This window comes from Sus scrofa, chromosome 8 (genome assembly GCF_054392235.1).
Source record: "Sus scrofa isolate SSC_HxYL_T2T_F1_AM1 chromosome 8, Sscrofa_HxYL_maternal_Yorkshire_Landrace_v2.0, whole genome shotgun sequence".
In the NCBI taxonomy this organism is placed as follows: domain Eukaryota; kingdom Metazoa; phylum Chordata; class Mammalia; order Artiodactyla; family Suidae; genus Sus; species Sus scrofa.
Window position 1 is genome coordinate 105,651,136 of NC_139390.1, and position 26,127 is coordinate 105,677,262.

The 26,127-nt window shown below is 37.3% G+C and overlaps 1 protein-coding gene across 2 annotated transcripts in view; it reads right to left on the reverse strand.

Moving 5' to 3' along the window:
* The window catches only part of FAT4 (FAT atypical cadherin 4), a 163,519-nt gene that overhangs the window by 35,465 nt on the left and 101,927 nt on the right, over positions 1-26,127 (reverse strand). For both annotated transcript variants that reach the window (XM_021101611.2, XM_084972964.1), the window contains exons 7-9: positions 15,762-15,942; positions 7,759-8,009; positions 1,411-5,760 (exon numbers count right to left, since the gene is read on the reverse strand). In XM_021101611.2, coding sequence (XP_020957270.2) covers positions 1,411-5,760; positions 7,759-8,009; positions 15,762-15,942 — 4,782 coding nt within the window. The remainder of the gene's footprint in view (positions 1-1,410; positions 5,761-7,758; positions 8,010-15,761; positions 15,943-26,127) is intronic.

Here is a 26,127-nt window from a genome sequence, read left to right on the forward strand (position 1 = left end):
TATACATGATGAGCATTATTTTAAAATATGATATCCAAATATATTTTCTTAAAATTTTCTTTTAAAATAGTATTCTGCAAAGAATCTACAAACTTAAAAAAAAAAAAACAAAAAAACAAAACTAACCCGGGAGTTCCTGCCATGGTGCAGCAGAAACAAATCCAACTAGGAATGTTGTGGGTTGTGGGTTCGATCCCTGGCCTCACTCAGTGGGTTAAAGATCTGGCATTGCCATGAGCTGTGATGTAGGTTGCAGGTGCGGCTCAAATCTGGCATTGCTGTGTTGGCCAGCAGCTGTAGCTCCAACTAGACCCCTAGCCTAGGAACCTCCATATGCTGCAGGTGTGGCCCTAAAAAGAAAAAAAAAAATCTATCCTGGTTTCACCTATTTCACTGAACTTTAAATTGTGTTTATAAATACTACAGAGCAACCCAATATAATATACATCTTCTAAAAATATATAGTGTGCCAATTACAGCAGAGTAATTTTCTCTCCTCAAACTTATCAACAGCATACATTTTATAACCATTTGAAAGTTTACCAACCATCAATCAACTAATATGTAAGTGTTGGGTGGATAGATAGATAGATATAGAAAGATAATAGAGATAGAAATAGGTATATGTTTATATATGGACATGATGTCCTATTAGAATGCCAAAGACTAGTCAAACAAGCTTGCTCTACATGTTAAATTCCGATTCCAAAATGTCAAGGTAAATTGTGACTCAGTTTTGCTCTGACTTACCTGAGAAATCAGGCTGTAATACTTTATACCCGACTAAAATAACTAGAAATAACAAGTCATTTTAATCTCCATTTAAATCATGACACTTGCTGCATCTTCCTCACAGTGTGGGTCAAATGTCAATAATCACAGTGATAATTATAAAAATCATAAAAAATGATGACGATAACATGAAGGAATCACAACAATAATTGCTAACAGTTATTTAGGACATAGAATGGTTCAGGTCTTATGCTTTAAATAGACCATGTCCTTTAACTTTAGAGCACTGTTTTGAATATACGATATTCTTTCTGATCTTGCACAAGACACTTAGCAGATGGACTAAGAGCTGAAACTCTGGAATGAACTGTATTAGCTCACATCCTGACTCTACCACAAATCAACTGGGTCACTTTAGAAAACTGACTCAACTTTTCTTTCCATCAGCTTCTTTGTCTACATAAACTGGAAAATTATGATCCCCCATCATAGGTGTCTTGTGAGAAACAGATAAAGTGCTTAGAACAGTATCTGGCTAAGAGTAACTGCTTAAAGCATTTGCTATATTTATGCCTATTCTTTATGGAAAATCATTTTAAAATAACAAAGTTCATGGATTTCTGTTATACTTGATATGGCTAAAATCTTGGTAGGAAAAAAAAGCAAACATTGTCATACCTGTGTATCCAGTCTTGCAAACACAGTTGAAGCCTCCTGGAAAGTTCTGGCAGATGGCACCGTTCTTGCAGGGACTAGGCAGGCACTCATTGATGTCTCTCTCACAGGCCCGGCCAGTAAAGCCATCTGGGCAGCTGCAGGAAAATCCTCCCACTAAATTGTGACAGGTCCCAGCATTATGGCAGGGGGATGGGAGGCACTCGTCTATGTCTATTTCACACCAGCTGCCCGCATAGCCTGGCAGACACTTGCAGAAGAAAGGCTGCAAAGGTTCGTTTGCCACGATGATGACTGGCAGGCTGTCATAGCTCTTTAATTCAGAGCTCACAGCCAGCCTCCTCACACAGCTCCCTCCGTTCTGACACGGGCCACGAGCACAGGAATCGTGGTCCACAGATTCCACCTTCACCCCACTCTGCCGGAGGAGGATCTCTTTGATGCTTTCAAAGAAGGTGGCTACACCGCTGGGATTCACATACTGATTATGGTTGCGTTTCACAGCTGCCAAAAGAAACGTCCTATTGTTCCCCTCATAGGCACCATACAGTTGCACAGCAGTCCCCAGGCCAGTGAGCTGTGAACCTGCAATGCGTAAGAAATGAAGGTAGTGGTTGGTCAGGAAGTCCTTTACGGTTGGGACACTGAGACGCAGGAGGATGCTGTTGTCCACTGTTGCATTGGAAAATCCAGAGAAGAAAACTCGGATATTGCTCGTAACGGTGCCATGGACTCCGTCATTGCTAAGGACAGTCAGATCAAACGTGCCATCTGTGGACCTCGGCTGGGAATTCAAATCACAAGTGCCCCTTGGAATACTGAAGAGGCTTGTGACTCCTGAAGTTAGGGAGCAGTGGAAGGTGTCTAATACATCAGGATCCTGTGGCTTCACGGAGCCTAAAATCCCACCAGGAAACAAGTTGCCATAATAGTTAACAAAGATCTCCACCGTCCGAGACTGTGAAGGGTTGTCATTTTGGTCTATAACTGTAATGTGTACAGTTCCCGTGGAAGACATCTGAGGAATGCCAGAGTCCCTAGTGACCACAGACAGATAGAAGTCTGCAATCTGCTCTCTGTCAATCTCTCGAGTGGTGCTTAGAACTCCAGCTGTGTTCAGACTGAAGTAATTGGTGGCCGGACCAGTGCTCAGCAAGTAATAGGTAAAGGGGCCTTGATTTGGAGGGAGATCAGGATCAGTGGACTGAAGGGTCATCACCAGAGTTCCTGAGCGTTTGTTTTCCATAACTTCTCCTTCACTGATGGTCAGCATGGGCCCATTATCATTTATATCTTCCAGGGTGACTAATAAGGAAGCACTCCCTGTGGCTGAGGGGGTCCCCGAATCCACAGCCAAAACCGTGAGATTATAGATGGGTAGAGTTTCTCGATCTAATTCTGCAGTAACGGTGATCTGTCCTGTCTGGGGATTAATGGAAAAGGCACCATTTTCATTCCCTGATCCAATGAAGTAAGAAAACCTACTCCAGCTGGGCACAGAGTCTGAGTCGAAGGCACTGACAAAGGTCACGTGGGTTCCCGTGGGAACCCCTTCGCTGATCTGAACACTGTAGATGTTTAGACTAAAAACAGGTGGGTCGTTGGCATCAAGCACCGTGACATTTACAGTGACCTCATCTATGTCTGCACCCCTAATGCTGCCAAAATTCTTGGCCAATACCTTCAAAGATACCCTTTCTTCTTTTTCTCTATCAAGAAGTCCAGAAACATAAATTTGTCCGGTCTTCTTATTGATCTGGAAACCCTTCTTTCTACTGTTACCAAAAAGTAAATAATGCACCTCCCCATCAGTGCCCAAATCACGGTCACTGGCAAACACTTCTCCAACAATAGTACCTTTAGGAGCTGCTTCTGAGATTTCAAAATAGTAAAGTTTGGAAACAAAACGAGGCACATATTCATTTGTCCCTTTCAATTGTATATTAACAGTGGCAAAACTGCACCTTTCTTCATCAGGGACATTGAAAGCTTTCACAGTAAGGTGGTAGCTCTGCTTGGTTTCAAAATCCAAGAAGCCTTGCGTGGTGATGACTCCTGTGTTGGGGTCAATGACAAAAAGGTCACTGTCAGATGACTGTACAGTATATGCGATCACAGCATTAGTTCCAGAGTCAGCATCTGTTGCATTTAGGTGGATAACTGTTGTCCCACTCGGGGCATTTTCTAAAACAGTGGGGAAATATTCATCGGGGAGGAATACTGGAGAATTGTCATTCACATCAATTACATTGACAGTGACACTGCAGTAACCAGTTCTGGCAACCCATCCTCCATCTGTAGCACTGATAGTCATTTCATGTTTCTGGCATAGCTCATAGTCAAGAGCTTTGGCTAGTGTTAATATACCTGTGGAGGAATTGATGGCAAAGATGCCTTCTTCATTTCCTGAGGAAATACTGTACCTAACTAAGCCATTCATAGCTGTGTCTCTATCTCTTGCAGAAACAGTTCTGACAATGGCCCCAATGCTATGGCTTTCAGGAATGGTTGCACTCATGTGGCTTTGAGAGAATTCCGGGGTGTGGTAGTTCTCTTCAGTGACAATTATTTGAACGGTTGCTTGGGATGAAAGTGGAGGGTTTCCTTTATCCTTGGCAGTGACAGTGATCAAAAAGTTTTGATTTAAGTCAGATATCAGGGAAGATGCTACTGAAATCCACCCTGTGTTATTGTCTAACTTAAATTTTCCCAAATGATTTTCATTCAAAATGAAATACTCCACCTCAGAATTCAGTCCAAAATCCTTGTCATCGACTGCAGTAACTTTGATTAACTTTGTGCCAACTTTCACGTTTTTGGTGACTGGAGTAAAATATTTAGTTTGAAGAAACTGTGGTGCGTTGTCATTACTGTCCACTGTGTTGATGGTAACCGTTGTCTCACTAAGTAATGAAGGATTGCCTCGGTCTGAAGACGTCACTATAAAACTATGTCTGTTGATGTTCACGTTACTGAAGCCACTGACATTTTGGTATTTTAAGACCTGTTTATTGAAAATCTCTCCTGTGGTGGCATTAATCCTGAAGTATTCTGATTGAGATTTTATAAAATAAAACACTTGTCCATTTGATCCCTCATCAGGATCTGTGGCAGACACTTGAGTCACTCTGGAGCCGATTTCAGGAAGTTCAGGGCAGTCTAAATAATAGGAGGGTCTGCTGAATCTTGGAGCATTGTCATTGATGTCTGTCACAAATATGGTGACATCTGTACTTACAGTCCATCCAGAATCGTGTGCAGAAACTCGGATTCTGTAACGGTCTGTATCTTCTCTGTTTAAAGGTCTACTAATTACAATATCACCAGTGCTGGGATTAATTATAAATGGAAGACTTGTGTCCATTATAGAATATCTACTAATTGCATTTACACCAATGTCTTCATCAGACGTTGTGACACGTGTAACTGTGTATCCTAAAGGGGAATTTTCAGGCACGTGGGCACTGAATATTTGTGAAAATCTAGGGGCATTATCATTTTCATCTAAAATGTTAATGATGACTTTTACTGAGGCACTCTGGGAAGGGGAGCCTTTGTCTGAGGACTTTATGGTAAGCACATACTGAGCTGTTTTTTCCCTGTCTAAAGGTCGAATGCTTCTGATTTCACCAGTGGCATGGTTGATACTGAAACTATGTTCTCTGTTGCCATTAACAATTTCATAATCTAACTGTCCATTGGGTCCACTGTCCTTGTCCACTGCAGAAACAGTAAGTATTTTTCGAGGAGAAAGGTTTTCCAATATTTCAGATACAAACGGATCTTCCTTAAAAACTGGGGAATTATCATTGACATCTAATACGGTTATATCCAGTTTCTCATAAGCAGAGAAAGGAGGGAAACCTCCATCTCTGGCTTCTATCCATACAACATATTTTTGTATCTTTTCAAAATCCAGAGCCTGACTAATGGACACCTGTCCTGTTAACTGATCAATCTGGAATGTGTTGCCAAGATTCCCACTGGCAATATAATAGGACAAAGGTTCTCCTCTCAAGGAGGAGCCTGTTATGGTAGTGACAAGAGTGCCTACTGGCTGGTTTTCAGGAAACATAAAAGTTTGTTCTTTGGCTCTGACTTTAGGGAAATCTGCTTTGTTCACAAATCGAACAGTCACTGTTGTCGAATCTGTCTTTGGAAATGAACCACTGTCTTTCACGTGTACAGAAAACGTCACTTCTGAAGCTCCATTCAGTGGTCCGGCTGCCATAATAGCTCCTCTCAATGGGTCAATGTGAAATTTTTCAGAGTTTCTACCCGAAAGAGAATAATGCAGTTCAGAATTGGGTCCAACATCAGCATCTGTGACTGTAACCGCAAAGACAAAGGAACCTATAAAAGAGGGAGTGTGCAGTTATAATCTCATGGAACCCTAATAAAACATTTGGAAGTAAGTTAAAACGTGATATTAAAACTATATATAAAACACTCTATTGCTACCTGATAGAACTTTATTTTCTCATGATTACTTGTGGAGAACGATATTTCCTATATTGTCTCTGAAGTTCCCAAGTCAAATCTACTTAACAATAGTCTTCAGGGACTGACCTGCCATTATCTACCTAAAACTCATACAGTCTACTGAATTTAATATTTTTCAGTATGCCTTTGAGAGAAGCACAGGGAAGAGCAATTGCTAATCATCCCGAATTATGGCTCCTAGGAGAAAAATCTGTACATAATGTAACTTCCAACAAACACATTACCGTGTGAGTTCTGCTAAGAACTATGCTTCTGCCCAATGGGGAAAAAAAGATAAGTTCTCTATTATGTTTTGAAATATTGTTGATTACCTTTTATCTGATTATGTCAACAAAAATAATATAGTTAAAATTATTGTTGATTCCTTATAACCACAGTTTTATAGCAAAACTTTTATCTGTAAACTATTATCATATGGAGATAAAGTCCATGTAGGTGTGTGTATGTGTGTGTGTGTGTATTAGAACAATTTATAAAGTACATACACAAATCTCTATCTATCTATGAATAATTATAAAGAAGTAAGAAATAAGAACTAAGGAAGAATGGACTCAATTTGGATTCCAAAAGTTAGTGCTTGGGATGAGGGCCAATAGAACAGATTGTAGAGGCGATATGCCGAAAAGCTGCCATAAGGACATGTTTTTGATATACGTATTCAGAAACCTTTCTGAAACCTGCACTCCTACCCCTACAGAAGAACTAGGGACACAAGTGAAAAGTCTTTCATTTTAATAAAGGGCGACTGATTCTGATTAATTATGGTATATCTCATGAGGAAAAAATGCTTAGGCTCTATTCCCTTTGTGTAGGAGATACTCTATTGCATCCCTACACATTGGGTGTAATTAGAATCACGCCTGCCAGCATCATTTCAGCTGAAGACCTTAATCAGGGATTTGTGACTTTGATATTGACATTTTCTTCTGATAGAAAGTTGGCACAAAAATTTATGGATTTTATACTTTCAATCGGTGTCAGACCTTCTTAAGTGAAGAGAAGATCAAAAAGATCACTAGAGGGGAAATCCTGGATCCATTTTTTTTTCCTAATTAAAAAATACATTAAAGCAAGGACAATTAAATTAATTATGGCCTTTGTATATTTTCCTGTTTGAAAATACATTTCGAAAATTACCAATAGCAGATGATCTGTGCAGGTTTTAAGACACCAGGCCATTCTTTGTGAACAAGCAAATGAAACCAAACCAATTTAAAAGAGATGCAGAAAAATAAATACATATTGTCGATATGAATGAAAGTGGTTCACTAACAGCTCTGTATACTTACTAGCAAAAGAAAAAACTTCGCCCATAGAAACTAGAATAAAATAATATTTATAGTAATAGAATTATTCCTTCATTAAACATTTTGAAATCTCGTCTATGAAGCACAGAACAAAATATTTATTTTCCACCAATGAATATAGTTGGATGCCTATTGTCTCTCAGATAATGTTTTAGGTTCTAGGGCATGGCACGAAGAAGAGATAATGTCCTTCCTATTGGGAAACACACAACTTACATCTCAGGACAGAAGCCTCCTTGACTGCAAAGTGAAATCTATTTTAATAATAATAAAATCTTTTATTTTTCAGGCAAAATTAAGAAATAGCACTAGGAAAGATGTGGCAATTATAAAATCTTAAATATAATTAGTCTGGGAAGAAAGAATTAATTTAAAAGGTTCAGTGTTCCTTCCATTTCTTTAGGCAAGGGTTCAATTTTAGGCTTTCTCAAACTGAGGCTATATCAGAAATATATGTGTAAAAACAACAAAAATGCAGTTATAGGAGAGGTCCAATGCATAGTTTTTCTTCATCTAGGAGACCTCAGAGCTGGCTTGTTACCTGGAGGCGTAGGAGATGGGATGTGGGTGACATATGGGTGATGTTGAAATCTTGGTGGGTTGTCATTGACATCGGTCACAGTGACAAGCACGCTGGTGGAACTGGAAAGAGGCTCTGGAGAACCTGCATCACTGGCGACAACTACTAAAGTATAATTCTCTTTTGTCTCCCTGTCTAGCAATGCACTGGTGATGATCTGTCCTGTGGATGGGTTGATGGTGAACTGGGAATTTCCACCAATGATCCTATAACTAAAACAGAGAGCAGACATGGACATATTTCTTTCAGTTTTAATGCTGAAACATCAATTATTATAATTTAAAAACTGAGTCAGAAATGTCAAGAAAAACATTACAGGTAAGTTCACACAACAATTAGACAATATGGCTCTTTCATTTTTTATGTGAACATCACATTAACCATCATGGGAGATGTCCTATGACTCAAGAAGGTCTTCCCAAGGTTTGTGAGCTTCTTAAATTATGCAAGTCCCCAGAATATACCCAGAAGACTGTTGTTTTTTAAAGCAACAACCTCAAAGCATAATTCAGGGATTTGCTCTAATATTGTGGTAGTGGCCAGGATGACAAATGAACATTTGTTAAATGAACCTGAAAATTATTTTTCTGCTTTGCACCATAATATACCAGAAAAGATCAGTTGAAGATCTTAAAGACCAAACAGTATATTTTGACACACGATGACTATCCAGAACAACTTGAGAACTGATTATTTATAGAGACATTCCTAGTTACTCATTCTCTCATTTGTCATTCCTCATATGGCTATGCTGCTCTGCATTCTTGTTGTAAGGAGAAGTATGACATCTTCATGGATTTTCTGACACTAACCAGATTGGTTAGCGGGAAGGAGTTTCCACTGGGAATAGCTCCTCTCTTCTTTCTGAATAAAAAAAAGTTATCTGTATGTATTCCTGAGACATCAGCTAGGAAAGAAGTAGCTAAGCTTAAAGGTTTGGAGATTGGCTGTGGTCCATAATTTTTAAAGTTGGAGGGTAGTAAGGAAATGGATGTCTTTAAAAGTTTTCTCCATTATGCCAACAAAGAAGTGCCCTTGATGGAAATAACTGAGGTTTCTATAGTTTGGTTGGTGTCCATAAAAACATAGCAACAGCAAGTGTCTAATAGAAACAGCAGGACAAAACTTTACATTGCAGCCAGTAGAGGGTACATTCCTCCTATTAAGTTCATAGTTTAAAACAAACATTTCAGCATCTTCATCCTTTTTTAGATAAAGAATGAACTGTTGGGGAGATATCTTTTTAAAAAATAGAGGTTCTATAAAATGAGAGCAAAACAGAAAAAGAATAGAGAGGAGTTGGTGGAGAAATGATTTCAATATTGATTAAGTATTTGTTATCACTCAAATTTAAACACTTTTTAAACACTTTTTGGCACACCCACATGCCAGGATCAGAAGTGAGTGAGAACAGCACCAATTATATTTCCTGAACCAAAGGTGACTCTTCATAAAGTCTAATTACTACCCTTACACAGTAGAAGAGATTTATTCCCTTTATCAAAATAAAAATATCAGAGGTTTGTAAATGATTTCTTAAAATTAGAAGATTAGGATTATGAGAATTATGTGATTTTATTTTGGGAAACTTTGTTTCTATTAGTGAGTGTAGAAATTACCAAGTAACTTGTCGGGTGGGGAGGAGAAGTGCTTCATAGTGTCACAAACTTACAGCTTTATGACAGCAAAGGTTGAGGTTCAATCAAATATATGTTCCCTTACGCATTCACAAATAAAAATAAGATGGTTCAAAATGCATGCAGATTTGATTTGAATTTTGTGTGTGTGTGTGTGAGAAGACATTGGTATAGTAGAAAGAGCAATGTGTTGAAAGCCAAATGATGTGAGTTCTGGCCCAGGTTGAACTAAATAATCTATAGAGGAATCCTGTACTGTAGATCCTTCTTCTTCATTTTATGCTATTGTACATAATGATTGTCTGCTTAAAAATAGGCAATGTGTTTACTACATTTAAATTTAAAGAATTGCCATGTTAATATGTGTTTAATTTTTTCTAGACTTTACTTGTTTCTAAAATGTTGCAAGTGTCTCTTTTAAATATGAGGTATTTGGAGTCCTGTCGTAGCTCAGCAGTTAGTGAAGCCAGTTAGCATCCATGAGAACGCGGATTCGATCCCCGGCCTCACTCACTAACCTTGCTCAGTCGGTTAAGGATCTGGCATTGCTGTGAGCTGTGGTGTAGGTCACAGACGTGGCTTGGATCCAGCGTTGCTGTGGCTGTGGCTGGCAGTTTCAGCTCTGATTTGACCCCTGGCCTGGGAACCTCCATATGCCTCAGGTGTAGCCCTAAAAAGACTAAATAAATAAATAAATAAGAGGTATTCTTTAATATCTCACAATATGTATAATACAGTTTCAAGCAAATTTATACTTGTAAGTTAAAAAGAGAAAGTAAAAGAGACGTAAGTGATAATATAAATGGATAATCTATCATGATCATATGCCCAGGTTTTCCCCACTTCTTTTATTTGAGTCTTGAGTCACTTCTCATGGATTGCTCTCCTGCTTCTCTGGTCCATGTAAATTTCTTTTAAGGTTACGAATTTTGTCAGTCTGGCACTATCTTCTTAACATCTAAACACCTATGCTTCCTTTACAACTCTTATTGTGGTTTTGGTGCATATCAAGCAGACTGGAGGCCTTTCATACATGCCCTCATTTTAGCCTCAGGACAATCCTAAAAGTTTGGTTTTGCACTAGACTTCTTACAGATGTGGAATATGAGCCTCAGGGAGACTAATATAGTTGCACAAGAAAGCATACAATCTATAAATGGCAGATCTAGACTTTAAACTTTTGTCTTTCTGACTTCAACATGCCTTTTTTCCATTATCCTACATTGTAGGGAAGGCAGACCCAACCTTGGGGTAGGTGGGGAAGACCAGGAATGCTGTATCTGCTTGCTGAGGCCAAAAGGGACTCTTGCTCAGGGTGTCGATGTAGAATTGGTTACGATGATTCAGTTCAACGCAAATCAACAAATATATTAATTTATTTTCTGATTCAAGAATAAGAAATTACTGTTTCAAATTCCTGGGATAAACAGATCATTATCTAAAATCTAAGTCAATTGTTGTTGTATTTGTAAAACTGAAATATTCCCATTTGATTTTTTGAAAATTTTTTGCTGCTTCCTGAGATTTACCAGGATCGTAAGGTACTGTCCTCTGGGCTGTTAGAATACGGTGATTTGGTAATAGTTTGGAAATGCACTTTGTTTCACAGTTCCCTTGGGCATGAATTTTGACCTCACTCAAGTACTTAAATGGATAAAATTTCTTAACTTTCTGTCTTCTCTACCTATAAAGTGTTGATCATAGGTGCATTTCTTGCACTTGGTAGTTTTGAACATCGAATGAAGTTTCTTATGAAAAGCATTTGGCATGGTAATTAGCATGTGACAAGAATTCTAAGTTTAGGTTTATACACATAACAGTATATATATACGGACATAATTATAATAATCTATTATATATAATCTATTATAATCCTTCTATATATTTAGTTAAATGGATGAACTACTGGATAGAAACATGGATAAGTAGGTAAAATTTTCTGTCCTCAAGCTTATATTCTAGATGGATGAAAGATATATGAAAAAGTAAATACAAAACCAGGCAGTATGTTTAAATGACATGAAATTGCTCAGAAGCATTGTTTTAGGAAATCTGAAGACAAAAAAACCCTTTTGACTAGAATGATTAAAAGCCTTCCTTGGAGAAGAGTGAATTTAGGCTTCTAAAGGGGCTACCCATCTTACAATAATATTGAAAAGGGAGAGTGAAGGTGTTCCAGGCTAGTAGTCAGCAATTTTTTTTTTTCTGCTGGTAAATAGTAAATATTTTCAGCTCTTTAGGCCACTGAAAGTCTCTTGCAACACTCAACTTGCCATTGTAATGCAAAAGCAGCCCTAGACAATACCAACATGAATGGGTGTGGCTATGTTCCAACACCCTTTATTTACAAAAGTGGGCACTGGGCTGAATTTGGCCTGCAGGCTGCTGAACCCTAGTCTAGGATACAGAAGGACATGAACAAAGCTATAATGCTCAGGAAAGCACATATCTTCTTCCCAAGAGCAGAAAGTAATCCAGTGAAGCTGAAAGTTTGGCTATATGTTAAAGATTTGTGCAGAATAAGCTTGGAAAGATGCTGGCCCCATTTATGGAGTGGCTGGAATATGCAGACTGGGCACTATGCCCATAAGCAACCTGGGAATTGAAAGATTTTGAGGAGGGGGTATCGTTAAGGCTGAGCCATTTAGCAAGCTGGTTCATGTTACTGTCACTGCCCTTTCATTCACTGACTCAGGCTTAGCTTTATCCAAATTACTTCCCACAACACTAAGAGAATGTAAACAAATCATGTTATTGCCCACCTTAAAACATTTCCGTTGTTTTTACCAGTAGATGCAGAAAGAAATGTGAAATTTTCTCCTTTGGTATACCAGGCCCATTCCTCATCCACACCAGCCATATTGAATAGCTTTGTTTTTCTGATGCTACGTATTTGCATAGCTTTGACTTTGCACCTGTTACTGCCTTTGCCTGGAATGCATTTCATCTCTTATTGTCCATAAACTACGCTGCCTTTCCAAAAACCATCAGTTACTTGAAGCTTCTACCGATTTCCTCAGGAATCACTACGTTGTTCTTTCCACACATTTTTGTGTTTAAACTGTACTTGTCACAAAGTACTATCATTATAATATTGCGAAGTTACCTTCTATTAAAGTGTTACTGTTAAAGTGTTCTCCTTCTAAGAACTAGAGAGACTAGTAGTATATCAGTTGGAAAGTTTAGAAACCAGAGTCAGGGAAGTAAGTTAATTTTTATTATAATAGTCCAGGCATGATGTAATTATGGACTGAACTAGGATCTTGGCAGGAAGAATGCACAGTAAAGAATGAGTGCCAGAGGCATTAAGAAAGACGAAACATGAGAACTTGTCCACTGAATGAGTAAAGGGGGAGAGGATGACCGTTAGCCATCAAGATAGGAGGATGAAGAAAAAAGAGGTAATATTATTAAAAAAGAGCAGAATGCCAAGATGAGAAACAGAAAAGGTTAGGAGTTTCTAATATGTTGTGCTTATGATTCCAACAGAACCTCTAGGTAGAAGTGTCTCCTAGAGAATTATAAAAAAGAGTGGGAATCTCTGTGATGCGGTCAGAGTTGATAGTACAGATTTAGAGGTTTTCTGCATGGTTTTCTGGGTATGTTTTCTGCATGGCTGCAGCCATGGAAATGGATGATTCTCTAAAGATTCTCTTCTCTCCCTCTCCTTTCTCTCTCTCTCTCTCTCTCTCACTCACTCTCACTCACACACACACAGACACACACACACACAGACACACACACACACACACACACACACACACACAAATAAAGATGGGAAAGAAAGGACTGAGAAAAAAGTACTTGGGGAATGTCCAGATCACTTTGAAGAGGGGAAAAGAGGAGATACAGAAGGACAATTAGGTGTGGTCAGAGATGCAGGATGAGAAGTAAGAAATACTATTACACAGGTATCCTAATTGATAGCTCTGTGTGAATAGTCTTAAACTGGATTCCAATAAGAACTCCTGGTTTCTTCCAAACCTGTTTCTTCTCCAATCCTACCTACTTCAGTAAAGGACACCACCATCTGCCCAGGTGATTGGCAGTAGTTAGTGATTGATTTCTCTTTCTTTTATTCTAACTTATAATCTCAAATGAGTGCTCTAAATCTATTGACCCTATTTTCAATTTCTCTACCCTAGTACCAGGTCACTCTATGTTTTGTTTGAGTCACAATGTTAATAGGTACCTAAATGATCTCACTGGTTTCTTTCTCTAGAGCCTCTCTCTATAGTCCTGCCTCCACCAATCCAATCCAAATATAGATCAGTTAATGTTGCTCCCTGTTTGAAATACACCAAAAGTTTTTATCTAAAAATGTATTTTCAAATTACAATTCTTCAAGTTCTGTAGTGCTGAGGGTTAAGGATCTGGCATTGTCACTGTAACAGCTTGGGTCACTGCTGTGGTGGAGGTTTGTTCCCTGGCCTGGATGAAGCCAAAAAAAAAAAAAAAATTCCAATTTTGTGTTTTTGAGGTTTTTTTTTTTTTTTTTTGCTTTTTAGCGCCACACCTGCAGCATATGGAGGATTCCAGGCTACAAGTCGAATTGGAGCTGTAGCTGCCGGCCACAGCCACAGCCACACAAGATCCAAACCGCATCTGTGACCTACACCACAGCTCATAGCAATGCCAAATCCTTAACCAACTGCCAAATCCTTAACCAACAGGGATGGAATCTGCGTCCTCATGGATACCAGTCGGGTTTGTTACCACTGAGCCACAGTGGGGACTCCAGAAATTCCAATTCTTTACCATGACCTAAAACCTTTATGTAGCCTGCATGATCTGGCCCCTGCCTACCTCCCTGACTTCCTTCTCACTCTGGTCCAGACACACAAAGCTTCCTCGCCAAAAACAGCCAGCCTACTTCTATTCCACAGCCCATTCCTTCCAGCCTAAAGGTCACCTCTTTAGAGAGGCCATCCACAACATTCATCTAAAAATCCCTTGTCATTCTCTATTGTTTAATCCTGTTTTGTTTTGAAGGCTGTCATCATGATATAAAGCAAACTTATTTAGCTTGTATTTGTTTATCCACCGCAAAAGGAATGTAGGCTCAGTGAAAGTAGAAACTTTGTCTTATTCATCACTATTATTTATTTAGCAACTGAATGAGTATTGAAAAATAGCTTGAGGCCTTCTACCCAACCCAGTCATTTCTGCCAGCAGAAGAGACAAATTAATGCCAGACCCCAAAATGACTTTTTAAATAGGAAATTAGTAACAAATGAAATAAATCATTAGCCAAATTATCACTATATCAATATGCCTAGGCTACTCTTGATTGATAATTCCTCTAAAACTTAAATCCTTTCTTCTGATCCATTACTTTTATAGGCATCTAACCCACTTAAAGTTACCTAACATCAGTCTATAGAGGATAGGAGTAATGTAAGAAGACAAAATATATGTCTTTGAGACATTTTTCTGGAAAATTTGGAAATCTTCCTTTCTTTAAGTTTAGAATGGTTATAGAAGAAGGGGACATATCTAGAGCAACCAAATGTTACAACCCAATTGCTTTCACATTCTCTCTGAAAAAGGTGCCAAAATGTTATCTCTCATTTTAAAAAAGGATTTAAGTAGAGCAAAATAAACTTTTTAAACGTAGATAATACAAATATTCTTGCTGGGGCTATTGTGGTTTAAAAAAGTCAAAACTCTTGACATTCTTTCCATTAAGATACGATGTACATTTCTCCTCGCAGGGACTCTGGGCTGGCCATGGCTGCTTTGAAAAATAAAGTATTATGGAAGTGATGCTAGGCCACTTCAAGGCCTGGCTCTTAAGAGCATTAACAGCTTTCACCTGAGGTCTTTGGAAACCAGTTTCTTCTACCATATAAGAAGTCCAACTAGCTTGCTGAAGAACCACACTGAGAAACCCTGAGGCCACAAGATTAGACAGGGGGCCCAATGGAGCCTAATCTTCCGGTCATCCCCGTCATGGCACCAAGCATGTGAGTGAGGTCACCTTGGACCCTCCAGACCACATTGCTACCAGGTAGATACCACTAAGTGACACCAGTTAACCACATGAAGCAGAAGAATCTCCCACTGTGCCCTAATTCCTGAACCACAAAATAATGAGATACAATAAAAATATAAATAAGATTAGTAAGGTAATCCTTATTGATTCTATAAATAGAATCATCATCCTCATTTTAGGCAAAGTTGTTTTTTTAGCAATAGATAATCATAATAGGACTACATGTTAATATTACAGAATTTATAGCAAAATAAAGCTTTATAGGCATTGAATTCACAGACTAATGCTTAATGAGAAAAATAATAAAAATTGGCAAAGGTAAATGCACTGACCTGATAACTGCATTTATTGAAGCATCAGCATCCGAAGCATTTACCATTAAAACATCTGTTCCAGTTGGTGCATCTTCAGGAATTGTTGTGAAATACATTTTACTGGCAAAAGTGGGGATGTTGTCATTGATGTCATCTACTATGACATTGATTGTTCCAGTTCCAGTCAGGGCAGGGGATCCTAGAAGGAAGAGAAAATCAAGTCTTAATGTTCATAAATGACAAAAATTTTAGCAAACAATTTGCTGTAGACAGAACTACTGAAGAGAACTTCGAAAATATCCCCAAGTAAAATTTGAGAACATATAATCAAGTGATTGAGTGTTTTTCAGTTGTGTTACAATAAAAAGGTTTTTATTTAGGAACTAGTATTTCAATTGTTTCCTAGTGATGCTGCACAAAAAGAGTAAGCAAAGCTCTTATTCTATTTTAGAGGGGCTGACTTGGCAATATAGAACACAACAATATCATTTAAATACCACAAAAGAAGCACCACTGATTTCTCTGAAATTACAGTAAAATAGCTCAAGCCAGATTTGGAGAATACCCCTGGGCCTGGAATAGCTGGCAGCTGACAAGGCAGAGTTAAAAACTGTATTTCTAGAGTGACCATCAATGCTCTTATCAAAAAAATTCAACTGGATTGCTAAGGTCTTTAAATTCTCCTTTGAGTCCTCACTGATATTTGTAGAGGGAAAAAAAAAAGCTTCAAGTTAACATTAAAACTCTAATCTTCTGCTTGCTGGTAATAGCCTTCTATCAAGGAGCTGAATCAAAATCCTTTTTGTTGCATTAATATTTAAGATAAATGTGAAACAATTCATTTTTATTGCTTGCTCCAGTTCGGTTATCAGCATATCTTGAAAACCCAGCATTTAACAAAACCTTGGAGTACACTGTCTGTACTACACAAAGTTGGCAGACTCCGAGTTCCCGTCGTGGCTCAGTGGTTAACAAATCCCACTAAGAACTATGGGGTTGCGGGTTCAATCCCTGGCCTTGCTCAGTGGGTTAACGATCCGGTGTTGCTGGGAGTTGTGGTGTAGGTTTCAGATGCTGCTCAGATCCCGCATTGCTGTGGCTCTGGCATAGGCCGGTGACTACAGCTCTGATTCGACCCCTAGCCTGGGAACCTCCATATGCCGTGGGAGCAGCCCAAGAAATGGCAAAAAGACAAAAAAAAAAAAAAAAAAAAAAGACAAAGTTGGCAGACTCTTGTGGGGAGGGTCAGATGCTATATTTGGTTAGACTCTGTGGGTTGTCCCACAAGCCAGTGCCAATTATCTGCCTTTAGTTATGTTTTCAAAATCATTTTTCAAATTTTAATTGCTCTAAATAGAAATAAGGAAGTTTTGTTTAACTGGATTTATCTAAAATAAAATAAAGTTCTAGATACTCTGTCTTTCTGTTTAAGATATTACTTTTTCTCCCATAAAAGTATTTCTTATTACATGAAGTTGAAATTCTACTTATTTCTAGTACTCAAAATGTTGTAAATAAAGCCAAACATTCATTCACTCATTCGTTTCTCTGTAAAACGTTATGGAGTGTCTCTTAACTGTCACAGAATGGTGTTGAGATTCACAACCCTTCCAATATTATTTTTTTTTGTAATAATCTTCTGATTTTCTATTATTTCCTTCTTACTATGTAAACTATTTCCTATGTTCTTAGACTTCATTGCTGATGGCATAGTACCCATCAGCTTTTATGCTCACATGTATAGAAACCAAAATCAACAGACTAGAAAATTATGGAATGCAGTGGTTTTGGTGATCTGGTATTTTTGTGCTCTACAAGGAAGCACAGATTCTATGTTAGGATGAAAAATGTGTATGACCACTTGAACTGAGCACTGTAACCAGGCATGACACCTCCCAGAACCCTATGCAAATAATTTAGGCTGCAAGCTGATCTCTGTTGCTATATATATCTTTCTCCATAAGATCATTTATATTAAGCATTCCATTTACATTAACTTATTTTTAAATTCATGATTGCAGATATCTTACCTTTTAGGTGTTTGATTTTACATTAAAGAAAAGAACACTTGTTCTCACTCTGTGCTTTTTATTTGCATAATCCATCACAAATACCAAAATATTTAATTGTAATCAAATCAAAATACTACTTTTTCACTAGTCCCTTACACAATGGTAGAATGATGTCACAAGGATTTCATACACATAATAGATCTGGCAGTATTATAAACACTGAAGAAGCACATCAAAATAACAGTTTAAAAATCGTAACATATTGATAATGATAATTGCAAATATTTGAGTCTTTAAGTATTCAAATACTGGTTTAAGAAGTATACTTAAGTGCCAAAGTATATCTTTGTAAGTTAGTGTGGCTGTCTCCACTTTATGTATACGTAAACTGAGGATAGAAAGATTGAGCAACTTTTTTAGGGCCACAGCCCTCGTGAGGAATGGAGCTGGGGTTTGAACGCAGAGCTGTTGACCACTGGCAAAAAGCCAGGTGTTGTTAGCAGCTGGACAGGTGCCACTCAGTGTGATGCTCTGGGACTCTGGACAAGCTGATCCCAGAGAATGACATGGGGCACAGGCTGGGGGGGACCCTAGCTATTTTCCACTCTAAGTTTGTGGAGTGTTTGGGGACATCGTTCGACCACAAGTTTTGAATTTCTCCTAACGGACATGTTAAAGCAAGCAACAGTATTTTCTGGGGTGTTGTTGGTAGCCAATGTTTGGCTTAAATCTCTTGAATGTGTGTTAAATCAGGTACAGTTTGATGAAATGGAAGTTAATGATCAGAATGATGTTAGTTTTTCTCCAATTGGTTGCCTTAAAAAAAGTAGCTAGAGGATATCTGTGCATTCCTGTGGACAAAAGGGAATGTCATGGGAAGGAGGATGTATACCTGGTGACCAGAGAGAGGGGACAAGTAAACCAAGGTCCCAGAGGCAAAGGATGGACAGGCATGAAAGGTTAGGGTTAGGGTTAGGGTTATTCCCTTTACTGACATTTACTCCACTCACTAAATCTGTCTCCTCATATGCAAAATGGGAATAATGAGACTAGAACCTACTGCACAGGAGATGTTGTAGGAGATATGGTTAGGAGAGAGCCTGAAGGTATTCTACATCGCTCTTGGTTGTTGTATTTATTTTAGAAACAACAAATGGAAAACTGACTTTTAAAAGGTCCGTTTTTCATCTTACAGATTTCTGGATCATAGTTCTCAGAATTTTTGTTCCCCCACAAACCTTTAAAGTGAATGCTATGATAATATTATTCAGGAAAAGATTTTGCATTATTCTTTCCTTTTAATTTTTTTTTTTTGTAGTTATATGAGACACTTAGCTTTCAAAACTTTCACAGCTTTGTGGAAGATACATTGAATTCAAAATTTTAAAATGCAAAATTTTTAAAATTTTACAGTGAGAGCGTATGGAAAACCTGAATATGTCTGGTATGCTCTCTAATCAGCATTACTTAAACTCGTTAAGAAATAACTCAGTAACTGTCAAGCAGTAGTGGTTTTATCTTTGGTATTCTACAGTGTCTGATGACACACATATGGAAAACCTCATAAAATGATGACTAACTCATTTGGTTAGGAACATGTGATTTTTCCCCCCCTTGTCTTTAAACTACATAAATATTGTTGCCGATGTTTTTTCTGAATTAGTAAGCAAAAAGAAAAAAAAGAAACATTGTTCATCAGGAAAATATTCAGCAAGTTGAAATTCACAGTCTCCATACCAGAGGATATCTAACTTTTTCACAAGATTTTGAAAGCATACCAGCAACAACAGATGGCCCTGGCTTGAGAACAGGCCCCACAGGTAAGCCCACATCCACACGGGACATCTTCTCAAACCAAGAACCATCTCCAGGGTCCCCTTTTCTCCCCTTACTAGCAGCCACAACCCACTTTAAAAGTGCTCGGGTGTTCTTTCCCCCCTTTTCTTCAAGAATTGCCAGAGTAAAGCACAATCTCTCCAGCGGCCCCACTTTCTCGTTGCCCTAGGGGATGTGCATAAGGGTCTTATTTACTGTTTACAAAGTTATAAGGAAACTTTACCAAGAGATCATTCTGCATTTCCAAGTCTTACGCTGAGATTTAACTAACCAGGAATTCTGCCTCCAATATTTTTCACTTATTGCTGAGGGTGAGCCTTGCACCAAACACCCCAGCCTCAGACCCGCCCTCCACAGCAGGAGCTCCACAAGGCGGGGAGAGGTGACCAAGGGAGGAGAAACGGCAGTGGGCCCTCATTTCAGTGAATCTCACGTCCACATACCACTCTTCTCAGATGATGGACACATGCTGTAGTCCTCGGCCCACACTGACCTTAGCACTTGCTCACCTCCTAATTGAAGGATGAAGACATGTTTTTTGGTGTTGTTGCTTTTCTGTGTTCCTTTGCTTGTTTTTCAACCTTTCCTCTTGAGCAACTGTGTGAGGAGTTGGTCTATGGTGCTTATGTTCCTGTTTCCCAATATCTTTTTGGTTATAGCCCATGTGAAGTGCTGCATGGTGTTTGCTACTACTTTATCTTCAGTCCAGAACATTCTGCTGGCTCCAGACTGAAACAACCAATAGATTCTTTGTTGTCTCCTCTTGCAAATTACTAGAGAGCTTCAATATTAGCATGTCAAAGACTGAAGAATATATGCATATTATTGAACATTCATTTGATATCACACATATATGTATGAGTATCTTATATATGTAATACTCATTTAATATAGAGATTTACGAAGTATTATTTTTCAAAAAACTTTAGAATCAAAGAATTTAAGCAATTTATTTACATTCAGCCATAGCAGACAGAAGGAAAACCAATTTTGAAGTCTTAAAAAATATTATTTCTAAGTTCATTAGTCTCAAATAAAACTATACCACTCTTATTGCAGACACTTTATTATTATTATCATCAATGTACTTCTGCCATATTCTGTATTAAGTTATAAACTAATTGAGGGCAGGAATAATTGTTTAATTCATCTTTATATAAACCTCTAATGCATACCAATAGGCCTTGTCCTTGATGTTTATTAACTTCTGCCTTGACTCTATATGTGGAAATCTCATCTAGTGACTACATGGCTAAAAGTTCAAAAAGCTGAACACTTCTAGAAATATACATCTGGGAATATAGGCCTTTGCCTAAGGCCAGGGTCAGAGACTAGGACTACACACAAAGGTCAAAGTTTTAGAGATAGTCTCTACTTATAAACAGAGGGTCCCAATTAATCCTGAATCCCAGGAGAGGAATCAGAATACTAGGGGCCAATGTTTAGCTTAGCTAGATCTGATAATGATGAATTATATAGGCAGTGGCATAATTGAGCAAGATTACTCAACTTCATCTGGAATTAATTTATAAGAACCAGATGCAATCAGAAAGAAAAGGTAAGATGTAAGGACACAGCCTCCTGGTAGAGGACAGGGAACCAGTGAGAGGGGTTGAAGATACAAAGGAAATGAAAGGACAAGATCTCAGAAATGTATAATTGTACAGGCTAGGAGGGAACAGTGCACATTTTAAAATTCAACTAGAAGTCAGATGATAAAAGGAACCTCAAATTTCATTTTGTAAAATTATATGTATTATATATATATCATACATCTCTGTGTGTATATGTGTATGGACATATATAAACATAAAATAAACATAGGTAAGTTGACAGGAACCTTCTGACAACTTTAGAGCAAATAGCAAAAAATACATGTGATTTTGAAAAGCATTTTAAAAAGTGCGTAAAACTATAATACACACACAGATTGTTCACAGCTTAATCTGATAGTCTATTACACTGTGGGTAGTTCCAAACTTTGTCTTAGTTATATTTTGTACTCTTAAATTTGGGAAATGATTAAACTGGTATTGCCTTTTAATACTAGTGGCTTAAAAAGATCAAACATCAAAATGAAGCTCAAGTAAACTTAAGATTTTAAAAAGAAAAAAGTTTCAGGCAACTGCTCTATCAGAAAATACATTTTTAGTAAGTATAATGAATGAGTTCAAATACCTAAAGTTCAAACAACAGGCATTTTACATTTTTAATTTTAGCTCCTATAAATTAAACATATTTTCCTGAAACATGAAAAACTATTCAGCCAAAATAGAATTTTTGCTTAACTAAAATCTGTTGCTTTGCAACAAAGCTGATTTCATTCTTGACATAAAACATTTGGTGAATGGATTCCCTGACTGGGTGTGTGGTTGTTGTAATAAAGGATTAGCTTCTTTTTTACTCATGAAGTAAACATGTATTTCACATATTAAGTAAGCCATCCATTGAAAATGTATTGAAACCAGCCATTCAATATTTAACATTAAATTATGTGGTTAGATTTAAATTTGAATCCAGAAAATATATGAAGCCAAATAAGTATAAAATATTTTAAATATGACCAACAGCTTTTATCTTAAAATTTTCAGTTTGTAATATATTACCACTAATTATTACTATAAATATGTTCATACAAAGTAGGTATATACACACTTAAGTAACCTTTTGCTTTTTAATCATTTCTGAAGGAATCTTTATCAAAAATACTATATTTCCTTAACATAAATTCTTATACTAAGTGCAACTGACAAGTAAAACTAAATAATTTAGTAATGTTATGAAAATGAGACTAAATTGCACACAATGTGAATGTACTTAATGCTGCTGGGTTATAGACATAAAAAGAGTTAAAATAGTAAATTTTATCTTATATGTATACATAATTTTTAAATGTTTATAAAGTAAAATATAATGTAAATTAAATCTTTTTCCCACACATAAATCATGTGAGGAGAACTTAGTTTTTGAGAACATTAAAGAAAAATAATCTCTCAAAACATGTTGAAATTCTGAAATACTAGAGGCTACCGCCAGATTCAGAATACAACCTGCCTCCTTCTAGTAAAAACATCAAATTATATATTTACAGACTAATTATCAAAATAGGCTAAAAATAATTGTTTCAGCCAGATAAAATTAGAGAACTTTTGAAAAGAAAAAATTCCTCATAATACAATTATATTATCTAACAGATATGGTACAAAATCTTACTAGAAATAAGAGGACGTAAAACAATAAACTAATTATCAAAGCTGGAAACAAAAATTCTCATCTAAGACAAATACTCTAATGGAAATAGCCAAAACTGTCTTCAACTCAAATACAAAATTAAATGCAAGTGATTTCTGGTAACTGAAGATAACCCTAGCACAATTTGCTTTATGGAATCACTAGTGTCTTATGGAAAGTTTTCAAGTGATTTTTATTTTAAAAATGTTCATCATAACAGGCAAGGAAAGCTCTTCTTCATTTTCCCAAATGATACTGACAAAATGCAATCTTTCTGGAACGTTTAGAAAAAACAACTGTCTTCAGATGTAAAATGTCATATTCCACATTTCTGACTTCTCTTTTGATTATAGAGACAGTTGAAATGCAGTGACCCTCTTAGCTGGAAAATGTGACAGACAGTATTTTTCAAAATGTCATCCTATCCTCACCAAGAAAATAAAACATGGTCATTAGCCCTTTTAGCTTTTAGGATTAACTTTTGCAAAAACATCATGTTTCTCCTCCATTAAAAAGTAATTTCCAATCCCTGCACAAGAATGAAGTTTATTCCCTCCTTTCAGTTGGATGATAAATGCCTTTAATTAGAAATGCTAATAACTGAACTTTTCCCCTCAGACCTATTAATTATGCTGACACAGAGACAGTTCATTGTTAAACTTTTTGGCCAAATCTATAACCAGAATACCTCTATATCCCTTTAGTATATAAGACTGAAAACTGATAAATAATGTATTTAATTTGTACACAAACTAATCTCCCACTCCCAAATTAAATGCAAACACACACACAGTCCAACTGACCCATTGTATGAGCATGCATTTGTATTTTGTGCATACAGTGTATGCTTAGCATAATATTTAACATTTGCTTTGCACTTTATAGAATTCCTGGATATGCATTTCTTGATTTGAAGAGAACAGCAATCCTTTGACTTCAAAATCATGAATGTTCTTATTTTACAACTATTTTAATGGTAGAGAACTAAAAGTTGTTTCTTTCCGTTTTTGCTGCAAAAACCAATGCTTTTTTTTTTTTTTTTTTTTTTTCCCACTGTACAGCAAGGGGGTCAGTAATGCTTTTTGTTTATTTGTTTATTTGGTCTTTTTATGGCCACAGGTGCAGCATATGGAAGTTCCTAGGCTAGGGGTCAAACTGGAGCTGCAGCTGCCAGCCCACACCACAGCCACAACTACGTGGGATCCAAGCTTTGTCTACTACCTATACCACAGCTCTCGGCAACACTGGATCCTTAACCCAATGAGCAAGACCAGGGATCAAACCCTCATCCTCACAGATACTAGGCAGGTTCATTACCACTGAGCCATGACGGGAACTCCCCAATGCCCTTTTTAATATAAAAATAATACTTAATCCAAAGAGAAGAAATCTTGTAAACATGGTTTACATAAAACATAATACGGTAGACAAGCTAATATGTGGGAAATAGTGAACAATGGTTAAGAAATGGTCTCTTTGGAGTTCCTGTTGTGGCTCAGCAATAACGAACCTGACTAGTATCCATGATGATGTGGGTTTGATCCCTGGCCTCACTCGATGAGTTAAGGATCTGGTATTGCCATGAGCTGTGGTGTAGGTTGCAGACGTGGCTCGGATCTGGTGTTGCTGTGGCACAGGCTGGCAGCTGTAGCTCCAACTCGACCCCTAGCCTGGAAACTTCCACAAGTGCAGCCCTTAAAAAAAAAAAAAAAAAAAAAAAAAGTCTCTTTGATCAGGTTCAGTGGCTTCAATCCTCTTTTCACCTCGTAGCAGCTGTAGGCTTAAGTCAAGTTGCCTACCTTCTAGAATACTGTTTTGTTTTTTGTTTTCCTTTAATTACAAATGTTGGAATCCAATTTATGAGGCTGTTGTGAGATTAAATGAGATAATATAGTACAAATTCTGGTACATATAAGCAGTCGGAATACACAGAATGAATATCCTCTGAAGTTGTATCTCTTCTCAAATGGTCCTTGAGGACTAAAGTTTTATATCTATCTACCTGACTTCTCCACTGGAGACCTAATGATATCTAAAATACAATATATCCAAAAAAATAATCAATGGTAACACACTCTAAAAATCTTTTCTTTCCCCATCCCCAAATTTCTCAGACCAATATTCTAGGACTCATGCTTGATTTGTCTCTTTTCCTAATTTCCTACACCTCCAATACCATCATCAAATCCCATCCTTCAAAATGGAGAAACTATTTAATCTTTCACACCACATCCACAGTGTCTCCTAATTTCATCTTTCTCCAGGACAGCTGTCATGGCCTTTTCATCACCCTCTCTGTTCCCACTGTTGTTTTCACCACCGCCATAAAACCAGATCTCTTCTCTATAACACCAGATCTCTCCAAAAGCCTCCATCACTTCCATGACCAAAACTTTAATAACACTTTGCTTCACTCCGAATAAAATTAAAGCTCTTTACTCTGGCCTAAAAAGTTTATATGATCTAGTCTCTGCCCACTTCATCTTCCAAGATTCTTCCTTTCTCTCACTCTGGTCCAGCCATCCAGGCTCCCTTGCTATTCTTTGGATGTTTCCAACTTGACCCTCGACTCAGTGCTGTTTTATTTGCAAGCAACACTCCCTACCCAAAGCTTCACGTTCCGCTGTCCTGACAATCCTACCAAAAATAATACTTCCCATTCCTCACTTTCTAGCCACTTAACCTGCTTTATTTAACTTCATTGCATTTCATATAACTCCTGGCCTCTGTATTATATTTTGTCTGTCTTTCTGACTAGACTGAAACTTCTATGAGGACAGAGACTGTCAGTTTTTCACTACTGTATCTCCAGTTCCTAGAACTCCATAAATATTTTCTGACAAAGTAATGTCAAGCTGCTCATTACCCATTAACATAGCCCATAGAAGCATGTGAATCTCACAGATTCTAATCATAATTCACTTATAAGGTCTATTAAGTTGCCAGTCATAGTTTGGCTTTAATAAATGCAAAAGGACAACTAGCAGGGATAATTGGCAATATTATCATCTTCTACCTGTAATGCCTAATGAATTTTTTTATATTTTCTCCTACTTAGAAATTTAATTTGAAATAAATTAGGCATTTTAACAATGCCTAAGTTTAACCTTATTTTCAAATGGTCTATATTGAAATTACTGATTCCAGTAGATTTGACTTCACTTAAAATATTTTGAAACATCATATGGAAAAAGAAAAATAACAGTAGAATGTTTTATTCATTAGAGTACAATGACTAGCATATTAGAAGAAAAGCCTACTTAAAATTCCATTTTGGAAATCTATGTTTTGCAGAGTATCATCAG